Below are 25,239 nucleotides of genomic sequence, written 5' to 3' on the forward strand. Positions count from 1 at the left end.
CACTGACCTTGGACTGATAATGTAAGGATCACCACTGACCTTGGACTGATAATGTAAGGATCACCACTGACCTTGGACTGATAATGTAAGGATCACCACTGACCTTGGACTGATAATGTAAGGATCACCGCTGACCTTGGACTGATAATGTAAGGATCACCGCTGACCATGGACTGATAATGTTAGGATCACCACTGACCATGGACTGATAATGTAAGGATCACCACTGACCTTGGACTGATAATGTAAGGATCACCACTGACCTTGAACTGATAATGTAAGGATCACCACTAACCTTGGACAGAAAATGTATGTATCACCAGTGACCTTGGACTGACAATGTAAGGATCACCACTGACCTTGGACAGAAAATTTATGTATCACCAGTGACCTTGGACTGATAATGTAAGGATCACCAGTGACCTTGGACAGAAAATTTATGTATCACCAGTGACCTTGGACTGACAATGTAAGGATCACCACTGACGTTGGACTGATAATGTAAGGATCACCACTGACTTTGGACTGATAATGTATGGATCTCCACTGACCTTGGACTGATAATGTAAGGATCACCACTGACCTTGGACTGATAATGTAAGGTTAACCACTGACTTTGGACTGATAATGTAAGGATCACCACTGACTTTGGACTGATAATGTAAGGATCACCACTGACCTTGGACTGATAATGTAAGGATCACCACTGACCTTGGACTGATAATGTAAGGATCACCAGTGACCTTGGACAGAAAATTTATGTATCACCAGTGACTTTGGACTAGTCGACAATGTATGTATCACCAGTGACCTTGGACTGACAATGTAAGGATCACCACTGACCTTGGACAGAAAATTTATGTATCACCAGTGACCTTGGACTGATAATGTAAGGATCACCAGTGACCTTGGACAGAAAATTTATGTATCACCAGTGACCTTGGACTGACAATGTAAGGATCACCACTGATGTTGGACTGATAATGTAAGGATCACCACTGACTTTGGACTGATAATGTATGGATCTCCACTGACCTTGGACTGATAATGTAAGGATCACCACTGACCTTGGACTGATAATGTAAGGTTAACCACTGACTTTGGACTGATAATGTAAGGATCACCACTGACTTTGGACTGATAATGTAAGGATCACCACTGACCTTGGACTGATAATGTAAGGATCACCACTGACCTTGGACTGATAATGTAAGGATCACCAGTGACCTTGGACAGAAAATTTATGTATCACCAGTGACTTTGGACTGGTCGACAATGTAAGGATCACCACTGACCTTGGACTGATAATGTAAGGATCACCACTGACCTTGGACTGATAATGTAAGGATCACCACTGACTTTGGACTGATAATGTATGGATCTCCACTGACCTTGGACAGAAAATGTATGTATCACCAGTGACCTTGGAGTTGACAATGTATGGATTTACCACCAACCATGGATTGATGGTGCAAGTTCAGCAGTACTTGGACTGATACCATAAGGTTTGGCATTGACATATAGTAACTGATAATATTGGCTTCAGTACCGACCTTACATTACTTATGTAGAATTTTCTGGTGACCTTTACATGGGATTATGAACCTAATACTATCGGCCTTGAGTCAATGGCGAACCCAAGGTAAAAGATCACTGGAAAATTCTACGAAGGTCAATGGTGAACCCAATAATATATTATTTCTCAAATCCAGGGAGATGCAAGAAAGCTAGCATTAATAATCTCTAGCATATTGATGTGCTCAAGATTTTCAGTTTTGCAAAATAAGGAAAGATGAGATTGACTAGACATTTATTTATTATAGTATTTTGTTCATTCCAAAAGTTGAACAAATATCAAATTCTATGCACTGCAAAAGAGAGTCTAACAGCTGTCTTCAGTAATTACGTGGTTGGGAACATGAAGATTCAGTAAATTTCGAAAAAATCAATTACTCTGTCAATGATTTAGCAATGAAATATACCTTGGTTTGGTTTGTTTATTTTTACGTCCTATTAACAGCCAGGGTCATGTAAGGACGTGCCAGGTTTGTTGGTGGAGGAAAGCCGGAGTACCCGTAGAAAAACCACCGACCAGGGGTCAGTACCTGGCAACATGGGATTCGAACCCGCATCCCAGAGGTGGAGGGCTTGTGGTAATATGTCGGGACATTTTAACCACTCGGCCACCGCGGCCCCTAAAAATATACCAGGCAAGAAAGAAAATCAAATAATTTAATCCTGTTACTCAAAGTTGATGTAAAAGAAATTTTATTACATCAGAATGTAATGAAAATGGTTGGTCTTTGTATATGCTTGAAAAAGCCATTCAAAACCATTAACAATGAATAGAATTAAATGCCAATTGTCTGCATTGCACTGTAGTATTATGAAAAAAAACATGGTCTCCATCCCCCAAAATGTTTATTGCGTTCACTAACAGTGTAATAATGCTTGTCTTGTTTGCATTTCCTATTTTTAAAGACGCTCCACTTCCGACAAAGCATAAGCGATGTTCATCATTTGAACAATAATTTGTGTTAGATCCTGTACATATGTGTCTTATTAACACAAAAAGTAACATAAATAATTTATTTTGCTTTTGGTGCATGCGCAATCAGTAGTTCAAAGGTGGAAATGGTGTAAAGTAAGTAACTATTGTAACTAAAGAAAAATACTAAATCTGCTGCTGCTTGATAGAGAAAAAATACCATATGATAATGCATTTTATGTATGTTTTGATAAAGTGTATAAATGAAAAAAATATCAGTGGCAGCGGTGGGATTCGAACCCACGCCTCAGAGAGACTGGTGCCTAAAACCAGCGCCTTAGACCACTCGGCCACGCTACCTCATTCCATTTACAGCAAAAATAACTAGAATTTATAGTCAATTCTAATCACGTCGGCGTTTTGCATATGTTTTCTATTATATTAATCATATTGTTACAATTTTATCGGAAATCCTCTTTTATCTGTAAGAGACCTCTATAACTGATTTTTCAATTTTGAAGTAGGCGATTGTTAGGAACAAATAAATTTCCCATTTACGGAAAGTACCGGTGGTTCACGATTGTGAAATTTATTTTCATTCGGAATACATTTTCGGAACACATCTGATGTTTTCTTAACAATTTGATTATGGTAAACAGCAAACGTGACCTCTCATGATACAAGAAGTCAAGGCTCTTCGAGCAGCAAGAAAACAACGTTGCATGACGCGTTCGCAGACGAGAGAGCACGCACGAGACTGGCAGTTGTAAGAATCAGGTAAGAATTGTTTATTTACTCGAGACAACGGCATGTCGCCGTAATAAAGCGTTAATTTCGTAAGTGTTATTTTGGAACAAGAACATGTTGACATGATATTATTTTGCCCTATGTCACTGTGGTTCTAACATAAAATGTCTCAGACATTGTCTGAAAACTTGTAAATATGTCCACCACATGGTTTTGACAGTGTTGGGAATGATGTGCTAGACAATAAAGTAACCATCCTCATTATTTCCATGCCCCAAGAAATGTCAACAAATTCACTTAATTTGGGAGACCAGGAAATATTATTTACATGCATACTGTAAGATGTATAGACTAATGACATACAAGTGATATTTGATAAATTTTCTAATATTTACAGGTTAACAACCCACAACAATTTGAAGATGCATAAATTCAGATTGCTTTGGGGTATTCCCTGTGATAATCAACTAGTCTGTTGAGAAGTGGATCAAAGCCATCTATAGCATACTCAGGGGAAAAGGATGAAAGTGAATTTATAAATTCCAACATCCTGGAGTGTTTGGGAACACAGGAGTTTAACATTACAAGTTGAAGTATAATTAACAACTAACACTATATCAAGATGTCAACTAAAACATCTGAATCGTATGATAGTGATGAAGAGTGGGATATGCAGTTATATCCAACAGCTGATCCAGACTCCAGCAATGATGACGACACAGGAGCAGATGATGAACGAGAAGATACAGAAGAAAGTGATAGTGACATACCTGCAATGCCTCCACCTTTAATGACACTCAGACAAAGAAGATTAAGTAAATCTGTTGCTTTGGCTTCCTTGAATAATCTAAAGAATATTAATGGAAAAAATATTAATGGAAACCAACTGAAATTGAATGTGAACACTGCACGTGCACGAGCAAAATACAATTGGGCTTTAGCCATTAGAAAGGCAAAATTGCTTAATGATCCATGGAAAGCTTTCCATATTGAGGACATTGATTCTGAAATTTGTATTCGGCATCGCTATAATCCACATAAGAAAACATGGTTAACAGATGAAGTTAAGGTCAAGATGGAATCCAAGGTAGGCATTGATATCTTTTTCTAATAATTATAAAAAAATAGTACTTAATGTGTACTGTATTTGGATCTTAAGTAATAACAAATCATGTACATTAAGTTTGTTTATTTTAAAGAACAAGGCTTTATTAGTACAGTATTGTAAAATTCGAGTTAATTCCATTTTCATCTAAACACTCCAAGGTTTTCTTTTTGTTTTTAGTCCTTCAACAGAGGAGCAATGAGAAAATGCTACAGACTGTAAGTCATATTTCATTTTCATCAGTATTTTCATGATACTAGGTAATTAACCAGAAAAACATACATGTACATTTGTATGTTCCTGGGAGCGCAAAGAAACTTTCATAATAATAAGGAAATCATGGTGTTCATTTTAAAATGCCATACAGATTAACACACTTTATTATCTCAGAATTTTCTGTTAGTTTCACAATTTAACAGTTGTTGGAGGGCTAGGTGATGGATAGATACTCATGTTCACCCCTGCCCCCGACAAAAGAATTCAAATGGAGACAGGCATATATACCTTACATACATTTTCTTGTTTATTTCTTAAAAGAACAAAAGGGAGGCCATATGCGAGTTATACATATAGCCACATTAGGGACCTTTCTCTGATTATAGAAAAAAACAGGCCTGCATATATGTATATGCATGTACATTGCACAGTACAGGAAAGAGGCATACAAATACATGTACATTGTACAGTACAGGAAAGAGGCATACAAATACATGTACATTGTACAGTACAGGAAAGAGGCATACAAATACATGTACATTGTACAGTACAGGAAAGAGGCATACAAATACATGTACATTGTGTATATAATGAATTTTGGAAATCTACATGTATATATATTTAAAATATTACATTGAAATATAAAGTATTGTTGTATGATTAATTTGCCCATACAGTGATGGATGGTACTTTGTATGGAACAAATAATTAAATACACTGTTTATATACTAATGACCTCATTATTGTGTTTTCAATGTAGGTATTTTTACACGTAATTAACACCTGATAATGCTTATTGATTCTAATGTAAATGTATTTGCTGAAGTATTGATAATCCAATATCGAAAGATGTATCTGTTTGATTTAAAAAAAACTTTAAGAAAGTAAAAAAAAATGTCAACAATAATTAAAAACATCTAGCTCTGTGATGAGTTTAAAGACACTACTACTGATATTTGTATGATAATTAAATATTTCAGTTAATATAAACAAAGCAAAATGTTATAGCTATTTAGTTCATTTGTACAATAACAGTATGGTTATTACAACATCATCATGCAGTAAATACTCTAGCTCATTTCACTTACATAAAGATGCTCTACCGCTGACAAATGGTATTTTTTCTCTATCAAAAACAGGAGCAGACGATTTTAGTGTCTTTCTTCAGTTACAAAAGTTACTTACTTTACACTATTACTACCACTGAAAAGTTTGAGCTTCTAATTTTACTTCAAGATAAAAATATTAAAAATAATTGATTGCATCCCAAAAAAATTACCTGGCATATATTGAGTGAAGTACTGATTGTGCATGCACAAAAAGCAAAATAAATTATTTTATATTATTTTTTGTGTTTATTCGGCATATGTGTATATACATGTATATATATATACAAGATTAAACACCAGTTATTGTTCAAATGATGAGTATCGTTTATGCTCTGTCGGCGGTTGAGCATCTTTAAGTTAGTAAAATTTTGCCAATTTAATCATATATACATGTATAGCATACATTTAGTATTTGTTTAAATGTAATGACTTATCGACCTGTGTGTTGATGTTGATGATGACCTAATAATTAACACTGTCCACTTATCATGACCATTGATCAATCTATAATGATTTTTCAAGCTTGGACCTTATCATCAGTATTGCCAAAAATATTTAGTCCCATGATGTTAAATTACTCAATTGTAAAAATTTCATTGGAGCTTTGAAAAATTCTATGCATATATTTTGTCGAAATGTAGATTTATCACCTGTGACCTTTGGTGTAATATAAGCCCTTTACATCGTCTGACCTACTTATAGTAATTGTACTTATAGCAAATATACATATATTTAGTGTTTTTCTTTGTGATATGATGTGAAAGGCGTGCTAGTGACCTGTGTTATTGATGTTGATCAGACACCAGACAGTGACCTAGTAAACAGCCACAGCTGTCCAGTAGTGACCTGTGTAAGCTCTGGATGTCCTGACCTTTCACTGAAATCTAATCTCATTGTTGACACCTAACACCTGAAGTAAACAACTTTATTCCCAAGTAAAATGTATTGTAAACATTAAATCACTCCAGCAACAATTAGCAGTTATGGGTCCAATCAATTCATGCATGTTACATTATCAATTTCATATACTTTCCAAAACATATGCTAGATGTAACTTATGTTACATGCATCCACAATCAGAACTTCATTCCATATAGGACATAGTGCCATGGAATTTTTCCGGGATGCAATTAATTATCTTTTATATTTTCATCTTGAAGTAAAATTAAAAGCTCCAACTTTTCAATGGTGGTAATGGTGTAAAGTAAGTAACTTTTGTAACTGAAGAAAAAAACAAAATCGTCTGCTTTTTGATAGAGAAAAAATACCAATGCTAGGGTGGAGCATCTTTAAAATGTAATTGGTACTAGTAGGAATTATATTATTAATGATTTAGACCCATATAAAACATTCTCTCTTTTAAAACAGTACATGTACATTTACCCATTTCATCTGCCTATAGAGTCTTTGTGTCTATAGGGTTACTAATTACAAAGTTTTCAAACAAAGGTCTAGACCTTTGTGACTGATAAGCTGCAGTCAATTAACCTGATGCCTGCAGTTTTATTACGAGTAATTCATGAAGTCGGATGGTTTATAGACTTGACGAGTTACATGTTGACAAAAATTCAAATCATCTGGCCGGGGATAATGCATTGCACATGGTGCACAGATGGGCCAGCGTAAGTGATGACTAAAAGTCATGCCGATTGTGTGTCAAACAACAGCATATGTGTGCATGAGGCTATAGGTACATTGTAGGAGGTAGTCAACATGTTTTTTGACTGATTGCAAGTCTTAGCCTACAAAATGCGTCAAACCTCAACAGCCAGTAAAAAAAAGATTCATGAGATTGTGTTTTAATTTCATACATCAACTGTTAAGAGTTGTTTATGAAAAAAAAAATTTGCTGTGAATCAGGATAGCAGATCTAGAGTCTCTTGCCTGTAAGATAGCATCTCCTGCTCAGTCTGGGGTGAAGGTCTTTAGTGATGGCTTCATAGTGTGTTATTAGGTCGACTAGCATTTAGTCATGCATGGCCACAAGTGAATGCTACATCAAATCATTATGTGGAAATTTGTTCTGCCGAGTGTCATTATGACCTTGTTTACCGAATTGTACCACTGATTTTAAATCATTTTTATAAGCAACCTATATAGCTATGACATATTTTGTCAGTTTATAGGTGAGTAATCATATGAAAAATGTAATAAATATTGAATTTAAAATTAAATTAATTTTAAAAGTGTTGTATTTTTAATTCAGCCTCCAACTGCCGCTTTATATGGTAATTCTATGACTAATGAGAAACTTTATTAATTCCAAACATCTTGGATAATATTTAGAATGAACGAAAGTAGGATCAGATCAATTCAACAGTTGTAAAGTGTACGTATACACCCTAAAATGCTGCAGAATTGTAAGTGTCAAATGCAGGGTAGATTATTGAAACAATTTAATAAATAAAAATGAAGCTCATGATAATTTTCAAAAATGAAGCTCATGATAATTTTCAATTTTGGAAGAAATAGTAAGTAGTTTGTATGATGATATACATGTTTTTTCCTGTCCAGTATCCATCACAATGTCAGGTTGTTATCTGAACTTATCTCAAAAGTTACAGATTTAGATGAAAGTTTTTTCTCTTTCAAGAACAAGCTCACAATGTCATGTACAGCAAATAAACATCATGTGATGACTGCCTTGCAACTTATCAACCTATTTCATAATGCAGATTATATAGATCTACAAACTTGTGTACATCCTTATCTGTTCTCCATGCAAACAATGTAGTTTATGCTTGTTGTATCTTTTGCTTGCCATAAATGTGCAGTGTAAATCAAATGCTGTATGTACCATACCTCTCAGACCGTTATTCTGAGAGTTTCTGTGTCGGGTAAATTCCAGCATAATAGAACTGCAGGCTAATGGTAGTGATCAGCAGAGATCCAAAAAATGAGAATTAAAACTTTTTTTTTTTTGTAAAAATGTTCTTGCCTTCCCCCTTCCCCCAATCTTACATTAGCTAGTATAACCTAGCTAACTTTGACAGACATATATGAGTGGCAGAGTGGTTTAGGTGTCAGATATTCTTACATTGACCCTCCAATGGTTTTAGGTTTAGAGCCACAATATACCAGATAATGACCAATGACCATCCATCAGTGTTCATTCACCCAGAAATCAGGCTTCTATCAGTATCACTAAAAAATCTAGTAATGTTTGTGTTCTGAAAGCAAAAAAAAACACCACTGGCTACTGGTCAGTCCTGCTTAATTTCCCTATAAAGATTAAATAGGAACCATGTACGGTAACCATCTGAGGGTTTTCGACAAATGAACACATGTACTAGCCCTCCAACTCTTTGTTATGAGTTTGAAACCCATGCAGGTTATACATATAACAGGGTATAGTTGCCAGGTACTGACCTATTGACCATAGGTCAATGTTTTTTCTCCAGGTACGCTAGCTTACCTCTACCTAACCAAATCTAGCATGTTTTAATACTAATAGGTATGTAAATAGAATAAGCCTATTCAAATAAATTAACTTTAGCCTAGCTGGTAGTCATTAATTCTTTAAGTAATGGTAGCTGTATAGTGTGTAAATTGTGAAACATTACATTGCAAATGGGCATGTATATAAATTATTATGCTGAACAGCAGCTGATGATTTGTAGGATATATGATACACAACAGTGAGTTGAGTATTCATCAAAAGTCATTGTTAAATAAATTGATATTATTAGAAGTGAAATGTTTCCATATTTACACCACATAAACATGTCACTATCAACATTGAATTATAAACGTGATGAAATATGTATTTACTGTTGATCAATTTGAACTGAAGGACTGTGACCTTTTATGTGGAGATGTTTACAATGTGTAGGTTTCCATGAGGTAAGCATGTTGTTTATACCAGCCGGGGTCCAGGTCACTTTCCTTTCGAGGTGACTGTGTACAGGTAGATGTATACACACAGACAAACTTACAAATTGTACATAATCATACTGGCATATATATTGTATAGTCCCAGCTATGATGCACTGATGCACAATTGTGGGTACAGACATTGTGCTAAATTGCAATGACATGTTGTAAACATTGGGTAATTGTAAGAATCTTCCGTACAGACGCTCAAAATCTGTGTAATGGTGCAGCATCATGCCGTCCATGTGGCTAATGGTGTCATGTTTACACCATTCTTCTGAGAAAGGATGATAAAGACTGTGTCAGACAGCAATTGCTGATTGTGTGGGATATTGTTAATTACTAAAAATGTAAATGATAAGATGCAAGCATTTAAAAACAAATTTACATTTCATAATTAAACAACCTATATAAATTCAGATTTTGTTTATGCATGGACTTGTACAAAGGACTTGGCTGTTGAAATGTTAAAAGGGGAAGTTGATAAGTAAATTCACCCACATTTATTTGAAAAATGTGATGAACAGGACAACTTTCATACTAGTAAAATGTTTACAACTTCTGTGTGGTAGGACAGGAAGGTTGAGGTTGCTATAAATAGATCTGATACATAGAGAGGCAGCTCACATTCCAAACAAACAAACATTTCTGAGTGTCAGCTGGAAAGGGGATCAAAATAATTTACTGTTTATTTTGAAGGAGGGGTGGTTTGTTCTAGGAATGAGATATTTCAGTTAGGGGTGGTGGAATTAGATGTAATGAGGAGGGATTAGATGGTGTTTTATTGTTTCAGGTAGGAAGGGGGTAGATTGAGGAGGGGTAGGGAAATGAGATATATGTTACTGGGAGAGTGCACGTGGGTTACATAATATATTGTTTGGAGGATTGTGGGTTGTCTTTGTGTGTTAGGTTTGATTCGTTTAATATACTCTGATGTATACTAACAGCCGTGATCATGGTGGAAGACCTGAGTAGTCAGTACCTGTTTGATTGATTGATGTGGCTTAATGTCCTTGTTCCGGTTATAACCGAGTCTAGGACACTAGTCAGGACCTGGCAACTGCCCTTTACCCTATACTTTTGTAGCATATGCTGAAACCATGCTGCTTTGTATGCTGGCATCATGCTGCAAGCTTTAAGGCATGTCTGCAACATCAATTATGCTGCAAATTGCAGCATGTTGTCTTGCTTCCTAACATTACAGAACATACTGCAACCATGCTTTATAAATTAAGATAAAATAGAAATATGGTTGCTTGTGGTGTGCTGGCATCATGCTGCAAGCTTTAAATGTCTGCTCAATTATGCTGCAAATTGCAGCATGTTGTATTGCTTCCTAACATTACAGAACATACTGCAACCATGCAGATAAAATAGAAATATGGTTGCTTGTGGTGTGCTGGCATCAAGCTTAAAGCTTATATGCAGTAGAAATCATGCTGCAATGCAGTATAGTGCCATGCTGCAATATAGCACATGCTGTAATAACTGGTATGGTTTGAAAATAAAACTGTGCAAATGCTTCAATCATGCTAAATTGACTTGTTTATTTGGGATGTGAAATTTACTATATACAACTGCATGCTTCCCCATATAGGATTCAAACTTGTGACCCAGAGGTAGAAAGCTTGTGGTAATATGTCGGGACTTCTTAACCTCTTGGTCACTGCAGGTTACATATTATTGCTTACACAGTAGTGTTTGGTAAACAGTTCTTGTAATATAGAACTGTTAGTAAGACAACTGGAACATACCAAGGCCAAGGTCATGCACTACATAGGTTACTCACCCAAATAAACAACCAGTGTCATTGATCCTCAGTGATTAGTTATAAGATAAGGCTGTGTTTTAAATCATACCAGTCACAGACATGTTTACAATGCAATAAAGGACATAGGTTTGTTAATAAGGACACTGCTGTATTTGGAGGACATGTTAGCTCATTATGCAATATAAAAATAGCTATCCAGTATATATCTACAATTTGTATATGTATTCATATAGACTATGGAATGTCATCGAATGTCCATTATAGATCTGATAGTGATATGTTAACAGAACAATCCATATTTATTTAAGGATCATTTTACATACATAAGTACCATGCATGATTAGCTTGTGATAAATCAATCCTATAGTACTTGGCTTAATGAGGTTTACTAAGTAAGTCCTTTAAAAACAATCATTGTTTTGGATAGACAACCCTCACACTGTACAGGCAAAGTTTAGAGGCTATGTCTGACCACACGGTAAATTATATATGCAGATTGTAAAAATTTATATTTCAAGATGTTAGAAAACAGACGAAGGTAAAGAAGGCAATCTTTATCGTGACTTTTAAGACTGGTAGTAAATGGCTGCAGTAGATTCTGCCATATTCAGGTACTTTCAGAAGTTCAGACTTTCTTGAACGGATAAAAATGTATTAGTAAGACACACTCACATATACAGAGTATACATGACATGGAAACAATTTTTGATCAAATTGATTGTACCATCTAACTTGTCAATTAAATGTTTGAAATGAAATTACTTTACATAAGATGATTTAAGTAAAAATTTGAGGGACGTTTGTGTCTACCAGTACTTTGTGCAAGCATAACCATAAGAGCTGACTTATCAGTTTACTCCGATTCTTCTGTTTTTAAACATTCATTATAATTTAATTAACCCAGGATAATTTTGCGTCAGAGCTATCAAAGGTGACATGTACACCTATCATACAGTAATATACTGACTTATTCATGAGCTATATCATACCTGAGGCTGGGTTACCTGTTATAATCTGTCTGACGTCAGAAGATAACATCAAACTACCTAAGATATGTAAATGCAATATATACACCACAACTTGACATGTTTTTCTCTTTGCATGTTACATATTACCCTTGTGAAAACTTTCCATGCTTAGCACCTTTTGACTTTTACTGTAGCAACTCTTGTGGTGAAAATATATCAAACATGTGTATGTACATTCAAAGTTTAGAAGTCATAACTGATTTAAACTGAACTTGAAATGTGACAGGTCTTTATTGGTTAAATGTCCTAATAAAATGATAAGATGAAAAGTTAAATACATCTAAAAACTTGTTTCTCATAGATCACAAGTGCAGTGGAATAGCTATAGTCCCATATCTGTGGATGCAGTTCAGATTTAAAATTCATGTGTTCTAAGTATTGATAAATGAAGGTGTTGTTATTGATAAATTCAAAGTTTATATCTCTAACTGATGCATTAACAATGCATAACACAATGTATGTTCATAACTACATATACTTGGGTAAGTTGATTATGAATACAGCACAATGTAATTACAGTGGATAAGGTACTAATATGATTAAGATAGAGAACAGCCAAGTCACTTTCTGACTGATCACCATGAAAAATTACTAAATGCTAGTGTTCATTTTAGACACACAAAATACGCATTTACTTTCACATTATTATTATTCATCTGATAGTGACGAAATTTTATGAATCATCACCTGAAAAACATGTCACCTAGACTGACATATGGTAGGGTAAAGGCCTTGTTAGGATATGGTAATGTTATCTATAAGTAGACTTGAGGGGGTATATTGATTTTACACTGAAAGCAGAGTGAACTCGGACAGCTTTCATATATCGTACACGAACATCTAAATCAATGATATATCAATCACATTAAAATATATTTTTGCAAGTGCACATTATAGTCGGATGGATTTTAGGCAAAATGGGAAGATTAATTTAAAATAAATCCTGTTTTATATGCAGATCCTATACCAAGAAGATTGATTCATATATAAAATTTTGGCTTTGCCTGTTCATACATAACTTTGTATAGCTATGCATGTAATTTATTCTCCAGTATATGAATAAATCAAAGATCATTCCATCAAAACTTATTGTTATAGGATATACATGTACACTAATTCAATATGTATTAATATAGTGCATATCACAATTCACAAACTCACAGGTTTGTCTTTTTTGCATCAGGGAGACAATTGTACATATGTATGTATTTATATTCATAAAGAATGGTTACAGTGATAGGCATCTTGTTACATGTAGATGTTTTGTAGACCATTACTGTCAGATTTTCATATGTGATATTGCTTTGATCCTAAATTTGTTGATATCAAATTTAGGATCATTGATAGAGTAAAATATGTTTACTCCTAAGGAGCCCCTGGTCTAGTTCTGTAGTGCTGTTTTAGGTGTCTTTCTGGCAATTCATTCAAATCTGTATATTTGTGCATATTTTGTCCTGACATGATGTTTCATGCTGGAATGAAACACTTAAACTCTTCGTTTGTATCAATTTAAACTGTTCATTGTATAATACAAATGGATGAGACATCAAATATCTTGGGTGATTGTGGAAATTTTTGAATAAAAGTATATTAAATATGTTGACAAGGATATCATTTTCAGAAGAACTATTTTATATATTTCAGGAAGAAACTGTCTCAGTTCCTGAAGCACCCTGATTGGAGTCACGCTGGAAACTATGTGGCCAAAAACTACATACAGCCTGTGGACCGAGAGGTGTACTTCCAGGACGTCAAACTACAGATGGACGCCAAAGTCTGGGCTGAGGAGTACAACAGACACCGACCCCCTAAAAAGGTAGGTCTGGGAAGGAAGATCTGAGGGAGGGAGGCAAAGTGGACACAGACCCCTCTAAAAAGGTGGGAATTGAGGAGGGAGGGACGGAGACAGAGGAGTACAATAAACACAGACCCCCCTAAAAAGATGGGTATGGGGGAGGGAGGGAGACAAAGGAGTACAACAGACACCGACCCCCTAAAAAGGTAGGTCTGGGAAGGAAGATCTGAGGGAGGGAGGCAAAGTGGACACAGACCCCTCTAAAAAGGTGGGAATTGAGGAGGGAGGGACGGAGACAGAGGAGTACAATAAACACAGACCCCCCTAAAAAGATGGGTATGGGGGAGGGAGGGAGACAAAGGAGTACAACAGACACAAACACCATAAAAAGGTGAGTATGGGAAGGGATGTCTGGGGGAGGGAGGCAGAGGGGACACACACACCCCTAAAAAGGTGGGAATGGGGAAGGGAGGGAGACAAAGGAGTACAACAGACAGACCCCCTAAAAAGGTGGGTATGGGGAAGGGAGGTCTGAGGGAGGCAGCGGGGTACATCAGACACTGACCCCCTAAAAAGGTAGATCTGGGAAAGGGGGGGTGGGTCTGTTGGAGGGACTAGGGGACACAGACCCCCCCTAAAAAGGTGGGTATGGGGGAGGGAGGTATAGGGGACACAGACCCCCTAAAAAGTGGGTATGGGGCTCAGACAGAGTAGTACAACAGACACTGACCCCTTAAAAGTAGGTCTGGGAAGGGGGGGGGTCTGTGGGAGGGGCTAGGGGACAGAGTAGTTCAACAGACACTGACCCTCTTAAAAGTAGGTCTGGGAATGGGGGGTCTGTGGGAGGGGCTAGGGGACAGAGTAGTACAACAGACACTGACCCCCTTTAAAGTAGGTCTGGGAAGGGGGGTCTGTGGGAGGGGCTAGGGGACAGAGTAGTACAACAGACACTGACCCCCTTAAAAGTAGGTCTGGGAAGGGGGGTCTGTGGGAGGGGCTAGGGGACACAGACCCTTTAAAAAGGTGGGTATGGGGGAGGGAGGTATAGGGGACACAGACCCTCTAAAAAGGTAGGTCTAGGTAAGAGACTTCCTAAAAAGGTAGTTGTGAGGTCTTAGAGAGGGAGGCAGGAGAAAATAATAGATTTTTATTTTCTGAAAAGATTGCTTTTACCAATATATTCAATATGGAATCTGACTTTTGTTCTTAGATATCATACATGTATTGGATTATTAAAGTCAGCATGTGTTGTTATATTAAATGACAGGACCTTTTATTATAAATCTGATTTGGCTTTTTCAGGTGGACATCTTTCAGATGTACATTTTGGAGTTTAAGGACAGGCCAGGGGCTCCACTGTTTCACCTTGAGCACTTCATTGAAGGTCATTATGTCAAGTACAACTCCAACTCCGGATTTGTTGAGGACTCCACACGCTTCACTCCTCAGGTTGGTGGTCAGTTGTAATTAGGTCACTCCACAGGTAGTTGGTCATTCACAATAAAGTCATTTAATAAAGAGATGGTCACCCGTAATTACAAATTCCTGGTTATATTGTAGTAGACTTCATTCCCTGTCATTGTTCCTATCAGATGTTTGTAATATGTGTATAACAAACTATAACTATAACAAAGCCATTTTGTTGGTCCCTAGCTAGATGTTCATTACAACTGTGTTTTACTCTATACCCTGTTTACATTATGACTGCTGTATAATTAGAGTTTTAAATCAAGATGAATATGGTTGTGGTACCCTACAGGCTCTCAGCCACTTCACCTTTGAGCGGTCTGGACACATGCTGATTGTGGTGGACATCCAGGGAGTGGGTGACCTCTACACTGACCCCCAGATACACACCATCGAGGGTAATGAGTACGGCGATGGTAACCTGGGAGCTAAAGGCATGGCCCTCTTCTTCCACTCGCACATCTGTAACGATATCTGTAGGAGTCTGGATCTGACAGAGTTTGATCTCGCTCCTTCGGAGCTCAACGCCCACAAAGACTTCCTCCGTCATCAGGTATGAACATCTGGTCATAAAATACAGTATAACTTGTGTAAACTGGCCCTTGTCTAATCCAGATTCCTGTATTCTCCAGCGTAATTGTATGGCATTTTCCTTCTTAATTTATAACATTTAAAACCTGTATAATCGGGAAACCTGGCTATAACGGCCAAATATGCTGGTCCCAGTGACATCTGGTTGAGACATTACATTGTACTTTTTCTTGTAATGTACTGAAGGGTTTGCTGCATTTCTGTCAACCAACTTAGCTTGACATGTGATTTCATATTTGACAGGCAGTTCAAATATTTGTGAATATTAATCTCTGTGGAATATTTCCAACGATATATAGTCTATAGTAGGACTTTTACAACATATGGTTCTGTAATTAACGAAATGGAATCACAGTGCAAAAGTCATGTATAAAAACCACTAAGGATAAGTTAAGTCTCATATCCCTGGTTTATATTCTGTATTTTCTTCAGATGACTGCAAGAAAATTGATGATTGAAGTATATACCATTCAAACAGTGACTATATACTCTATTATCTTAATAATTTAGTTCCCCTGTCATGCACATGTTACAGAGAAAGTCTATGATGAAGACTAGGCTGAGAGGGGATGAGGAACGCTGTATTTCCCTTTCATCACCTGACACAAAAGTTGATATTACTCGATTCTTGGAGCGCCAACGATCCAACTCCTCCATGATGAGTGACTCGGCGATAGACGAGGATACAGATGAAGGAATGTGTCTAGAGAGTCCATCACCTGGAGTGAGACACAGTCGAATGAGATTCATCAGTGAATCAGAACGATCGGATAAATCCGACAGTCAGTCTTCAATGACGGCAGAGGTACAGTTCTTTTCTTTGCTGTGCTTTTCTCAAACTTAAATATTCTTAAATATGATAGAAAAATAATTATCTAAAAATTAACCATGATAAAGGTCTTAGGGGAAAAAAAGCTTTGTATATTATTTTTTTATCCAAAATCTAAATGGCAGACGATATGTGTGGAAAAACACAAAAAAAATCTTGCTTGTTCTTTATTATAGGAATCTGTTGAAAATTCTGAACTTTTAAAATTAAGGCTATGAAATGGTAGCCTATTAAGTCTACTATCTAAAAATTCTAAAACAAATAGTGTAATTAAAAAAACAAGTCGTAGCTCTAGATATGTAAACACTTAGATATAGATTTATAGAAATATTGCGTTAAAGTGAGTACTTAGATATAGATTTATAGAAATATTGCGTTAAAGTGAGTTTTGTATCTGATAAGATTTCAGTGTGAAGATCGAACACAAAATAATCTTTATGAACCATGTATTATTTTTGTATAATGTTAAACAGAATATTTGTTCTGTCGACAATTACAATTTGAGGAATGAACCTGGACATAGGAAAGTAAGAAATATCCTATTACTGATACATACTGTACAGTTGCTGTTATTGGCGGGGTTTTAATTTCACTTAATTTGTCCAAATTTATCAAAATCATGGTTTTACATATTGCTTGGCGTTTGAATGAGGTTTTCAAAGAGAATAAAGATAATTTTCGAAAATAAACCCCTGGAATAAGTTACAAACTGTAAATGAAACTTTTACACTCTCTGAACAACTGTACAGTATTATCATTAGACAGTATTATAAGTGATACACAAAACTGTTTGTCTTCAGATTGATGGACATGAAACTCATGAGGTGGGAAAAACTATATACCAAACCCCCCCTTGTCACTTGCACGCTCTTCCTGACACTGTCTCTTTCAAACTACCAAACTTTTCATATGCTTTCACAGTTGACATGCAAGAGTTATTACTAATATTTCAAATGTTTTGCAGAAGAAGTTATTGTTGACAGTATGAATTGATGTTATTTTGCATGAAAAAGTTAATACTTGATACAGTTCAGAGACCCATACTTATTAATTATAATATGTTCAGTTAACATTCTGTTCATTAACGTTTGAGAAGCAACATTTACTAGTAACAGTTTCACATTTGGACAGTTTGATTTCAAGTTCACTGATTTGTTTACCCTTGTGATAATTCTTTGCTGACAATTGATGTCAATGGTAGGTATACAGGGTACAGATACATTAGATATATTCCTCAAGTCATACAGGTACACATTTGTTTACAAATGACCCAAGGCAATATGAATCATTAAGAAATAAAATGTACTGAATGCATCTTTTTGTCCTGTTCATTATCATGCAAACAATACATTTTAAAACAAGCAATGCTTACAGCTTAACCTATCCAGCAAAAATGTCCTTTGCTAGTGTTTAACTTATTCACCCCTGGAATTCCATAATGGACTGGCCTAGTTTTGGATTAAGAAGAGCCTAATTGTGTCTGCAGGGGTGAATGAGTTAAAAGTTCATCATCATAGTGATATTCTATGTGTGTGTGGTCTAATTATAGCTGGTGAACATCTGAGCTAGAGTAGAAAACATGTAAAATGATAGGCTTTTTATAATGTGACTTACTGTTCACACGGAGATCTCTGTAATTCCTTCTATTACCTTTTACTATTGCAAAAAAGTTCCTTTAGTACGGTATTCTATTCAGCCTTCTGTATATCAAGTCTAAAATGAGGCTCACTTCCTTTTAGTAGCCCCAGTTAAGTAGGAATTTGGCAATCAACATCTTCATTTCTATATATATTTTTTATCATTCTGTGTTAAAAGTAGCCTATAGCAAAAACTACCTAATTAGGTTTTGATTTTGAATCAAAAATAATCCTGTTGTTATGTGAAGTGTAAGAAGTAATATATATGATGTAAATAAATGTTTTGTTGTTTATAAGTTATAATCTCTTATCTGATAAAAGGATCCTAATTCTTACCTGTTCGTATTCAATCTTCGGTTGCTTACTGTACATTAACATTGATATAGTCAGAATACTCATCAGTCTGGTTCTCATTCTTGTTTCATTAGGAGGAACGCGAGGCTTTCCAGAGAATGGCCCAACAGAGAGCTCGGCCATCTTGTGTTGCCATGGAGGTGGACTTCAGGAAACTAATGAATATTAAGGTTGGAGATTCAACATTAGGAAAGGTAAATATACTTACGGAAACTGATCAGTATAAAGGTTGGAGACTGTGGATAATACGTGTAAAAAGGAAACTAAAGGTCAGGGATCACTCTAGCTCTGATTTATCTCAGTTTATGGGTAAATTTCCCCTCAAGGAATGAATTCCCTTCTAGCCTAAAATTCCCCTAGTGATTTAAAAATTCCCCATTTGAAGCTAAAAAATTACCGTTTTTGTAACACAATTTCCCCTGTGACTTATTTTTCATCAATTTTTTTTAGGCTTTTGTTTGCAAATTTCTTCAAATTTATCATACAGCTACTGCATATTTTATGATAAACTCAAAATTTTCATTATTGAGCTTAAAATCTTGCTTTACTAAATCTAAAAATAAAATAAGTGGTTTTGCAGTACTTTTTCATCAAAATGAATATAATTTTGGAATAAAATAAGAAGATTCAAATTCCCCTATAATTTGCCAAACTTTTCCCCTATTTGGAAAAAGGATAGTTTCCCCCAAAACCTAGATTGATCCCTGAACGGTAGCATTATTAGTTTTTATTCCCAACACAGGTGTGACTTTCTTTGGGAGCTGAGGGAAAACAATTTTCAATTTAGAGAAAAAGCTGTAAATCTGTAAAAATATCTGTAATAAAAAAACCATAGATCAAATTATTGTAAAATATGCTATATTGGTGCTTTAAAACTTTATATTGTTGCACTAATAAAACATCAACAAAAGTTTTAAAGCACAATATTACCTCACTTTCCTCACACAGATCCATCATGAGATGGCTAAGTACCATGAAATTGGCAGATTTGTAGTAGGGGAGGAGAGGAAGGAGACAGACATTGATTGGGAATCAGCCATATTTCATGAGGAGCATGCTGCAGAGCTGGGTGAAATGGAGGCCATTCTGACCCTGGCTAAACTGTACCTGGACATGGAGAGGGAAGTTCTGGTCAGCTGTGTTGTCGAGGTAAACATAGTTTGTAATTCAGGGGAAGTAATTTTATTGACTGGTTTGAGGGATTTCAGATGGAATATGAAAACCAAAACTGCAATTAACATCAAGTGCTAAGCAAAGTTATAGAAAAATGTTTAATACTACAGTGGTTATTGATAAGATATTGTCAAAACATAAAATCTTAAATAACAATAGAAGAATCAACATTGAAATAGAAGTACCAGACAAGAAGATTGAGAACATTAAAGAATTATCAGGTAAGCCTAACTGTAATAAGTATAAGATCATTTATGAGAGGAAGTAAATGATGAGCCTAACTTTATTTTTCCCAGAAATGTGATGAGAACTTCAACATTGGTGTAGACTACATGGTAGAGGCTGCTGAGGCAGGAGACCGTGGAGCTATGATATACATGGCCAAGGCATTCGAGACTGGGAATGGCCTCGGCACTAAAAGGTCAGTATGGTGTAGTCATAGTACTCTTACGTAGTTTGGGCTTGGTAATATGTATTTGAAAGGGATATATATGCACTCTCTCTTTTTTCATATCAAACTTTAATCCACTGATAAACAGTTGCTGGCATTAATATTTGGGTCCAGATATATTACAGTACACGTATATGCTGTTTATTCAGGATAATCCTATTAAATGCAGATGTCAATATTCACTGATAAAGGAACAAGTGTATAATGGACTGCTTCTTGCAATGTCACAGATCAATCTCCTGGGAGGATTCTCTGTCGTGGTATGAGCGTGCCATAGAGACGGACAACCATGATGAAGGAGGCGAATACAGCTGTGCAATGGAGGACCCAGTCCATATCCTTATAGCCAAGAAGGCAGAATTACTCCATAATGGAGGACACGGGCTGGAAAAGGATCCTTCTCAAGCAGGTACGTAAACTTATCACTTTTAAAAAGGGAGATAACTTATCACCAATCCACAATACTTTTACTACAGGGCTGTTTTCGTTTATTCGGAACAATCATTTGAACCTTTGGTTAAAGTCATCATTTCAAGTATACATCCTGACGAACCTGCATTTTTTTATACAGGCCTGTGAGGGCTTTGTCAAGGCTCGTCTGAAAACAATAAATCAGCAGGTCCGTCTTTAATTAATAAACGAACAACTAGGTCCAACCAGTCAAACCGCATAATCGAAAACGGCCTTAGAAATTCATAAATTATCTTTACTTACAAGGAAAGATAATCTAAAAATTTAGAGGAGGTAATATATTTGATTGCATTGAAAATGGGATGAACAATGGCTTATTTGTTTTCATTGAATGGGGACATATTTTGTTACCATAATAGAATGAAATATAATGTTGATAAAAGACATTCAAGTCTATCATCCTTTCTTTGCTTATTTGACATAAGTTTGTTATAGCAAGTAATTGTATCCGAAATGATTTGTTTAATGTAGTATGAATAATGAGGATGCCAGGTAAAATATTTTAGAATCTTTTGTTATATGTTATAGGTGATTTATACAATGAGGCTGCAGAGGCTGCAATGGCTGCCATGAAGGGGAGACTTGCTAACAAATACTTCGCTTTGGCTGAGGAGGCATATGGTGAGGTGGAGGAAGAGTGAGGGATCGACAGCTAGAGGAAGAGTGAGGGAGAGGAAGATCCGTGAAGAGTGCAGGAGATAAAGACTAGTCCAGAAAAAATAGATACAGATGTCAAACATAGCAAATCATGAAGTGTTCTGAGAGAAAAATGATTTTTGGTGTTCTGAAGATCTGTGTATATTCAAGTGACTTTCATATTGATGTGACTGTATTATCATTTTCTTTTTTAAAAACTTTGAATAGGATTTTGTTTCTACTTTACTTTTATATACAATACCGTATTTTTGCGCGTATAGTGCGCACTTTTTTTCATAAATTATCAAGTGAAAAGTTGGGGTGCGCACTATACGCAAGTACAGGCCCTGAATCATGATGACCGACCGGCAAGTCCAAGCTAAAGTGCGTAGTAGCCTAACATTTTGTACATGTTGAGAGTTATGCTACTTGGATCTTTAAGTCAATATTCAATGCATATATTCAATATGAAATGAAAAGCTCACTTGAAATTTATATCTTTAATTTCTTGATAGTCCATTTTGGAGCACACGTGTTCATGACCGGACACATGTTACGATCGTGAATCTTCAGTAAGGTATATCTCCAAATCTAAATGGCTTAATAAATGTAGCCTGGAGCTTGAAACGATGTATAAGTATGTAATTGATTTGTCACATTAAACTGATTTCCTTATAAATAAATTTCGCCAGCATGTGAAAACTTTTGAACTTACAATTGTTTACGGAAGTGAGTGTAATGGTTTCATGCAGAGTCAGCAAATTAAATACGAAACTAAAACCTTCTTACATTAAAACTGACCAATCTGTACTATAAATGATGTTATGGCTGTCAAATACACTCTTATTACCATCTGTTGAAATGGTTCTGTAAAATCTCATCTTGATTTCAATACTGATTGAAATAATTGAGAATACGGAAGTGTGCAGTCAGTACTCAAATATGGCGGCCACCTGTGGTTGATTAGCGTACTCGGTCGGCTTTCCAGCTAATATCTTTGACAATGATTAATTCTAAATGCCCATCAGATACACAATAGACTTGATTGATACCACTTGGAATTACACAAGGTATGGTTAATTATTTGATTGTAAAAACATCGTTGTTGAGACCTCATTATAGTGTCACCTGAAATTTACAAGCTAACTAGGCCTGTCGCTATTGCTGTGTAAACAAAGTGTCAATCATCGTGTCAAACTCCTCTCGCCAGTTAATTTTAATGAACAGAAGGTTGTTTTAGGCACTGATAAACAATAGGAAGAGTTTGATTTTGTTCTATAAGAGTGTTTGGAGCCTATGCAAAACGTTTTGAATGAAGATGCAAAAATTAGATTTTTTTGTAAAAAAAAAATTTTTCCAAAATAAAACTCAAAAACGTACCTGCGCACTATACGCGGGTGCGCACTATACGCGCAAAAATACGGTAATGGTTTATGAAGGAGTAAGAATATTAGCTGGCTGTAAAGACTTTTGATAAGTTGTGTGATATGATGCAGCAGCTTTCTGGTGAAATAAATCGGTGTCGGTGAACATTTTGTGTATAATGTTGTTAAGTCATTACAAAGACCTGTTGGATGTATCCTTACACACAGAATATACTGACAAATCACTCCCATTACAATAGGTTATAGACCTTGTACATACTAGTTTAAGTTGGATGTGTGTTATCTGAATATGTTGATACTAAGTGTCTATGAAAACCACTTGTACAGAAATTGATGTTTGTGTTGTAAAGTGTATCTCAATCTATTCTCACCCACAATGCTACACTCTATTTGCATATTACATAGTTATCTGCCCTTACAGGAAAGTATTGATTGGGACGGCATGAGTTTGAGAGCATAACATCATACTTATCAGAGAAAACAACAAACTTCGCCCACAAAATAAAAACGTCACAATGGATACCAAGCCCAAAGGGAGGTAACTCTGTAATATACAGAGGTGGAATAGCTATGGTCTATCACCACTCTATAGTTAATATCTAGGTTGTTAAAACAACTTTTGATTATCTTTTAAATCAGCACGAACTTGGTGCAAATTTTATATGACTTGGAAATGCAGTAACCTTCAGTGATAATTTCTGTGATAATTCCCAGTACATATAACAAAGGCAAATATTTTGTCTCTAATTACTAAAACAAGGTATGCCCCCGTTTGGACTACATGTCTGATAACTGAAAAGGTATGCCCTCTTTTAGACTTTGTCATTAGTTTATGAAACTATTTTTTTACTGAGATTATTTAGACGTATAGCCTTCATTATTCATAAGTATATGTATGTCATAAGGTTTTGTCTGTGACCTGTACATTATGTTGTCTACAATGTATCAAGTTCACAAAAAACATCTTTTGTATAACCACTGTGCTGAAATTGATATTTTATAGAATGTCATTTGTACAAATATTTACTCAAGTAAAAAAAGTTAAATGTTTTACATCTTAAACATTGTGGAATGTATTACTGAATATACCGATATGTTGTACAGGTTCACAAGTATGATGTCATAATTTGGCAGAAATATGATGTCATGATTTACAAATGTGTGGTGTCATATTTTTACATATGTGATGTCATGTTTTAGAGAAATATGATGTCATGCTTTACAGATTGAAGTATGATATAATAATTTTATAGAAGTATGATGCCATGTTTTACAGAAATGTGATTACATGCTTTACAGATGCAGAAATATTATGTCACACTTTATAGAAATATGGTGTCATACTTTAAAGAGATATGATGTCATAATTTACAGAGATATGATGTCAAATTTAACAGAAATATGATGTGATACTTTACAGAAATATGATGTGATACTTTGCAGAAACATGATGTCATACTTTACAGAAATATGATGTGATACTTTACAGAAATATTATGTCACACTTTATAGAAATATGGTGTCATACTTTAAAGAGATATGATGTCATAATTTACAGAGATATGATGTCAAATTTAACAGAAATATGATGTGATACTTTACAGAAATATGATGTGATACTTTGCAGAAACATGATGATACTGTACTTGATGTCATACTTTACAGAACATGATGCCATATTTAACTGATTCAGAAGTAGACGATGACATGGTTCACTGATTAATTGATATAATGTTCTGTTTTCACTGAATGATGATGTCATGTTTGATTTAAAGTGATTTAAAGGATGATGTCATTTTTATCTGAAATATGATGTCATGTTTTACTAAATTAAATTGTTAAGCATGATCTCCAGCCTTACTCAAGTTTCCTTTGATGGAAAATGACTACAGGGTTTCTTGTCTGTGTACATGTCTTATCTACATTGTAATTTTGTGTTTGTGACCAAATATTTACACTCCATGGATGTTTCAGTCTATAATGGATAAAACGTGTTGTAGATATTAAATGTTTCTTTATTGGTGTACAATACATTATGTACTAGACTATACTCTGCTGTACACAAATAACTCTTATGTGTCGTATCTTTCATGTATATTTTTAAAACATAACT

At 35.5% G+C, this 25,239-nt stretch overlaps 1 protein-coding gene and 1 non-coding gene across 3 annotated transcripts; one reads left to right on the top strand and one right to left on the bottom strand.

Annotated features, from left to right (window-relative positions):
- Nucleotides 1-2,767: 2,767 nt before the first annotated feature.
- Trnal-uag (transfer RNA leucine (anticodon UAG)) lies at nucleotides 2,768-2,848 on the bottom strand. The gene has a single exon. It is a non-coding gene; the product is annotated as a tRNA-Leu (tRNA).
- A 259-nt stretch (nucleotides 2,849-3,107) lies between these two features.
- On the top strand, nucleotides 3,108-23,276 carry LOC138322903 (eukaryotic elongation factor 2 kinase-like). 2 transcript variants are annotated; one of them, XM_069267117.1, is made up of 13 exons: nucleotides 3,108-3,265; nucleotides 3,633-4,322; nucleotides 4,521-4,558; nucleotides 13,982-14,153; nucleotides 15,435-15,581; nucleotides 15,892-16,152; nucleotides 16,726-16,995; nucleotides 17,820-17,843; nucleotides 19,085-19,204; nucleotides 19,959-20,159; nucleotides 20,480-20,604; nucleotides 20,865-21,043; nucleotides 21,634-23,276. In XM_069267117.1, the coding sequence occupies exons 2-13, from the start codon at nucleotides 3,858-3,860 to the stop codon at nucleotides 21,744-21,746; spliced, it is 2,115 nt and encodes a 704-aa protein (XP_069123218.1). In that variant the 5' UTR covers nucleotides 3,108-3,265; nucleotides 3,633-3,857; the 3' UTR covers nucleotides 21,747-23,276. The 2 variants fall into 2 exon arrangements, with proteins under 2 accessions (XP_069123218.1, XP_069123220.1); XM_069267119.1 differs by lacking the exon at nucleotides 17,820-17,843.
- The last annotated feature ends 1,963 nt before the right edge of the window (nucleotides 23,277-25,239 follow it).

The sequence above is a fragment of the Argopecten irradians genome, chromosome 5, assembly GCF_041381155.1.
Source record: "Argopecten irradians isolate NY chromosome 5, Ai_NY, whole genome shotgun sequence".
Taxonomy (NCBI): Eukaryota; Metazoa; Mollusca; class Bivalvia; order Pectinida; family Pectinidae; genus Argopecten; species Argopecten irradians.

Excerpts from the sequence above, each read along its gene's own strand:
- LOC138322903 (XM_069267117.1), top strand. The coding sequence starts at position 3,858 with ATGTCAACTAAAACATCTGAATCGTATGATAGTGATGAAGAGTGGGAT. Across the intron at positions 16,996-17,819 it reads AGTCTTCAATGACGGCAGAG|ATTGATGGACATGAAACTCA; the intron begins GTACAGTTCTTT and ends GTTTGTCTTCAG. Across the intron at positions 17,844-19,084 it reads ATGGACATGAAACTCATGAG|GAGGAACGCGAGGCTTTCCA; the intron begins GTGGGAAAAACT and ends TTGTTTCATTAG.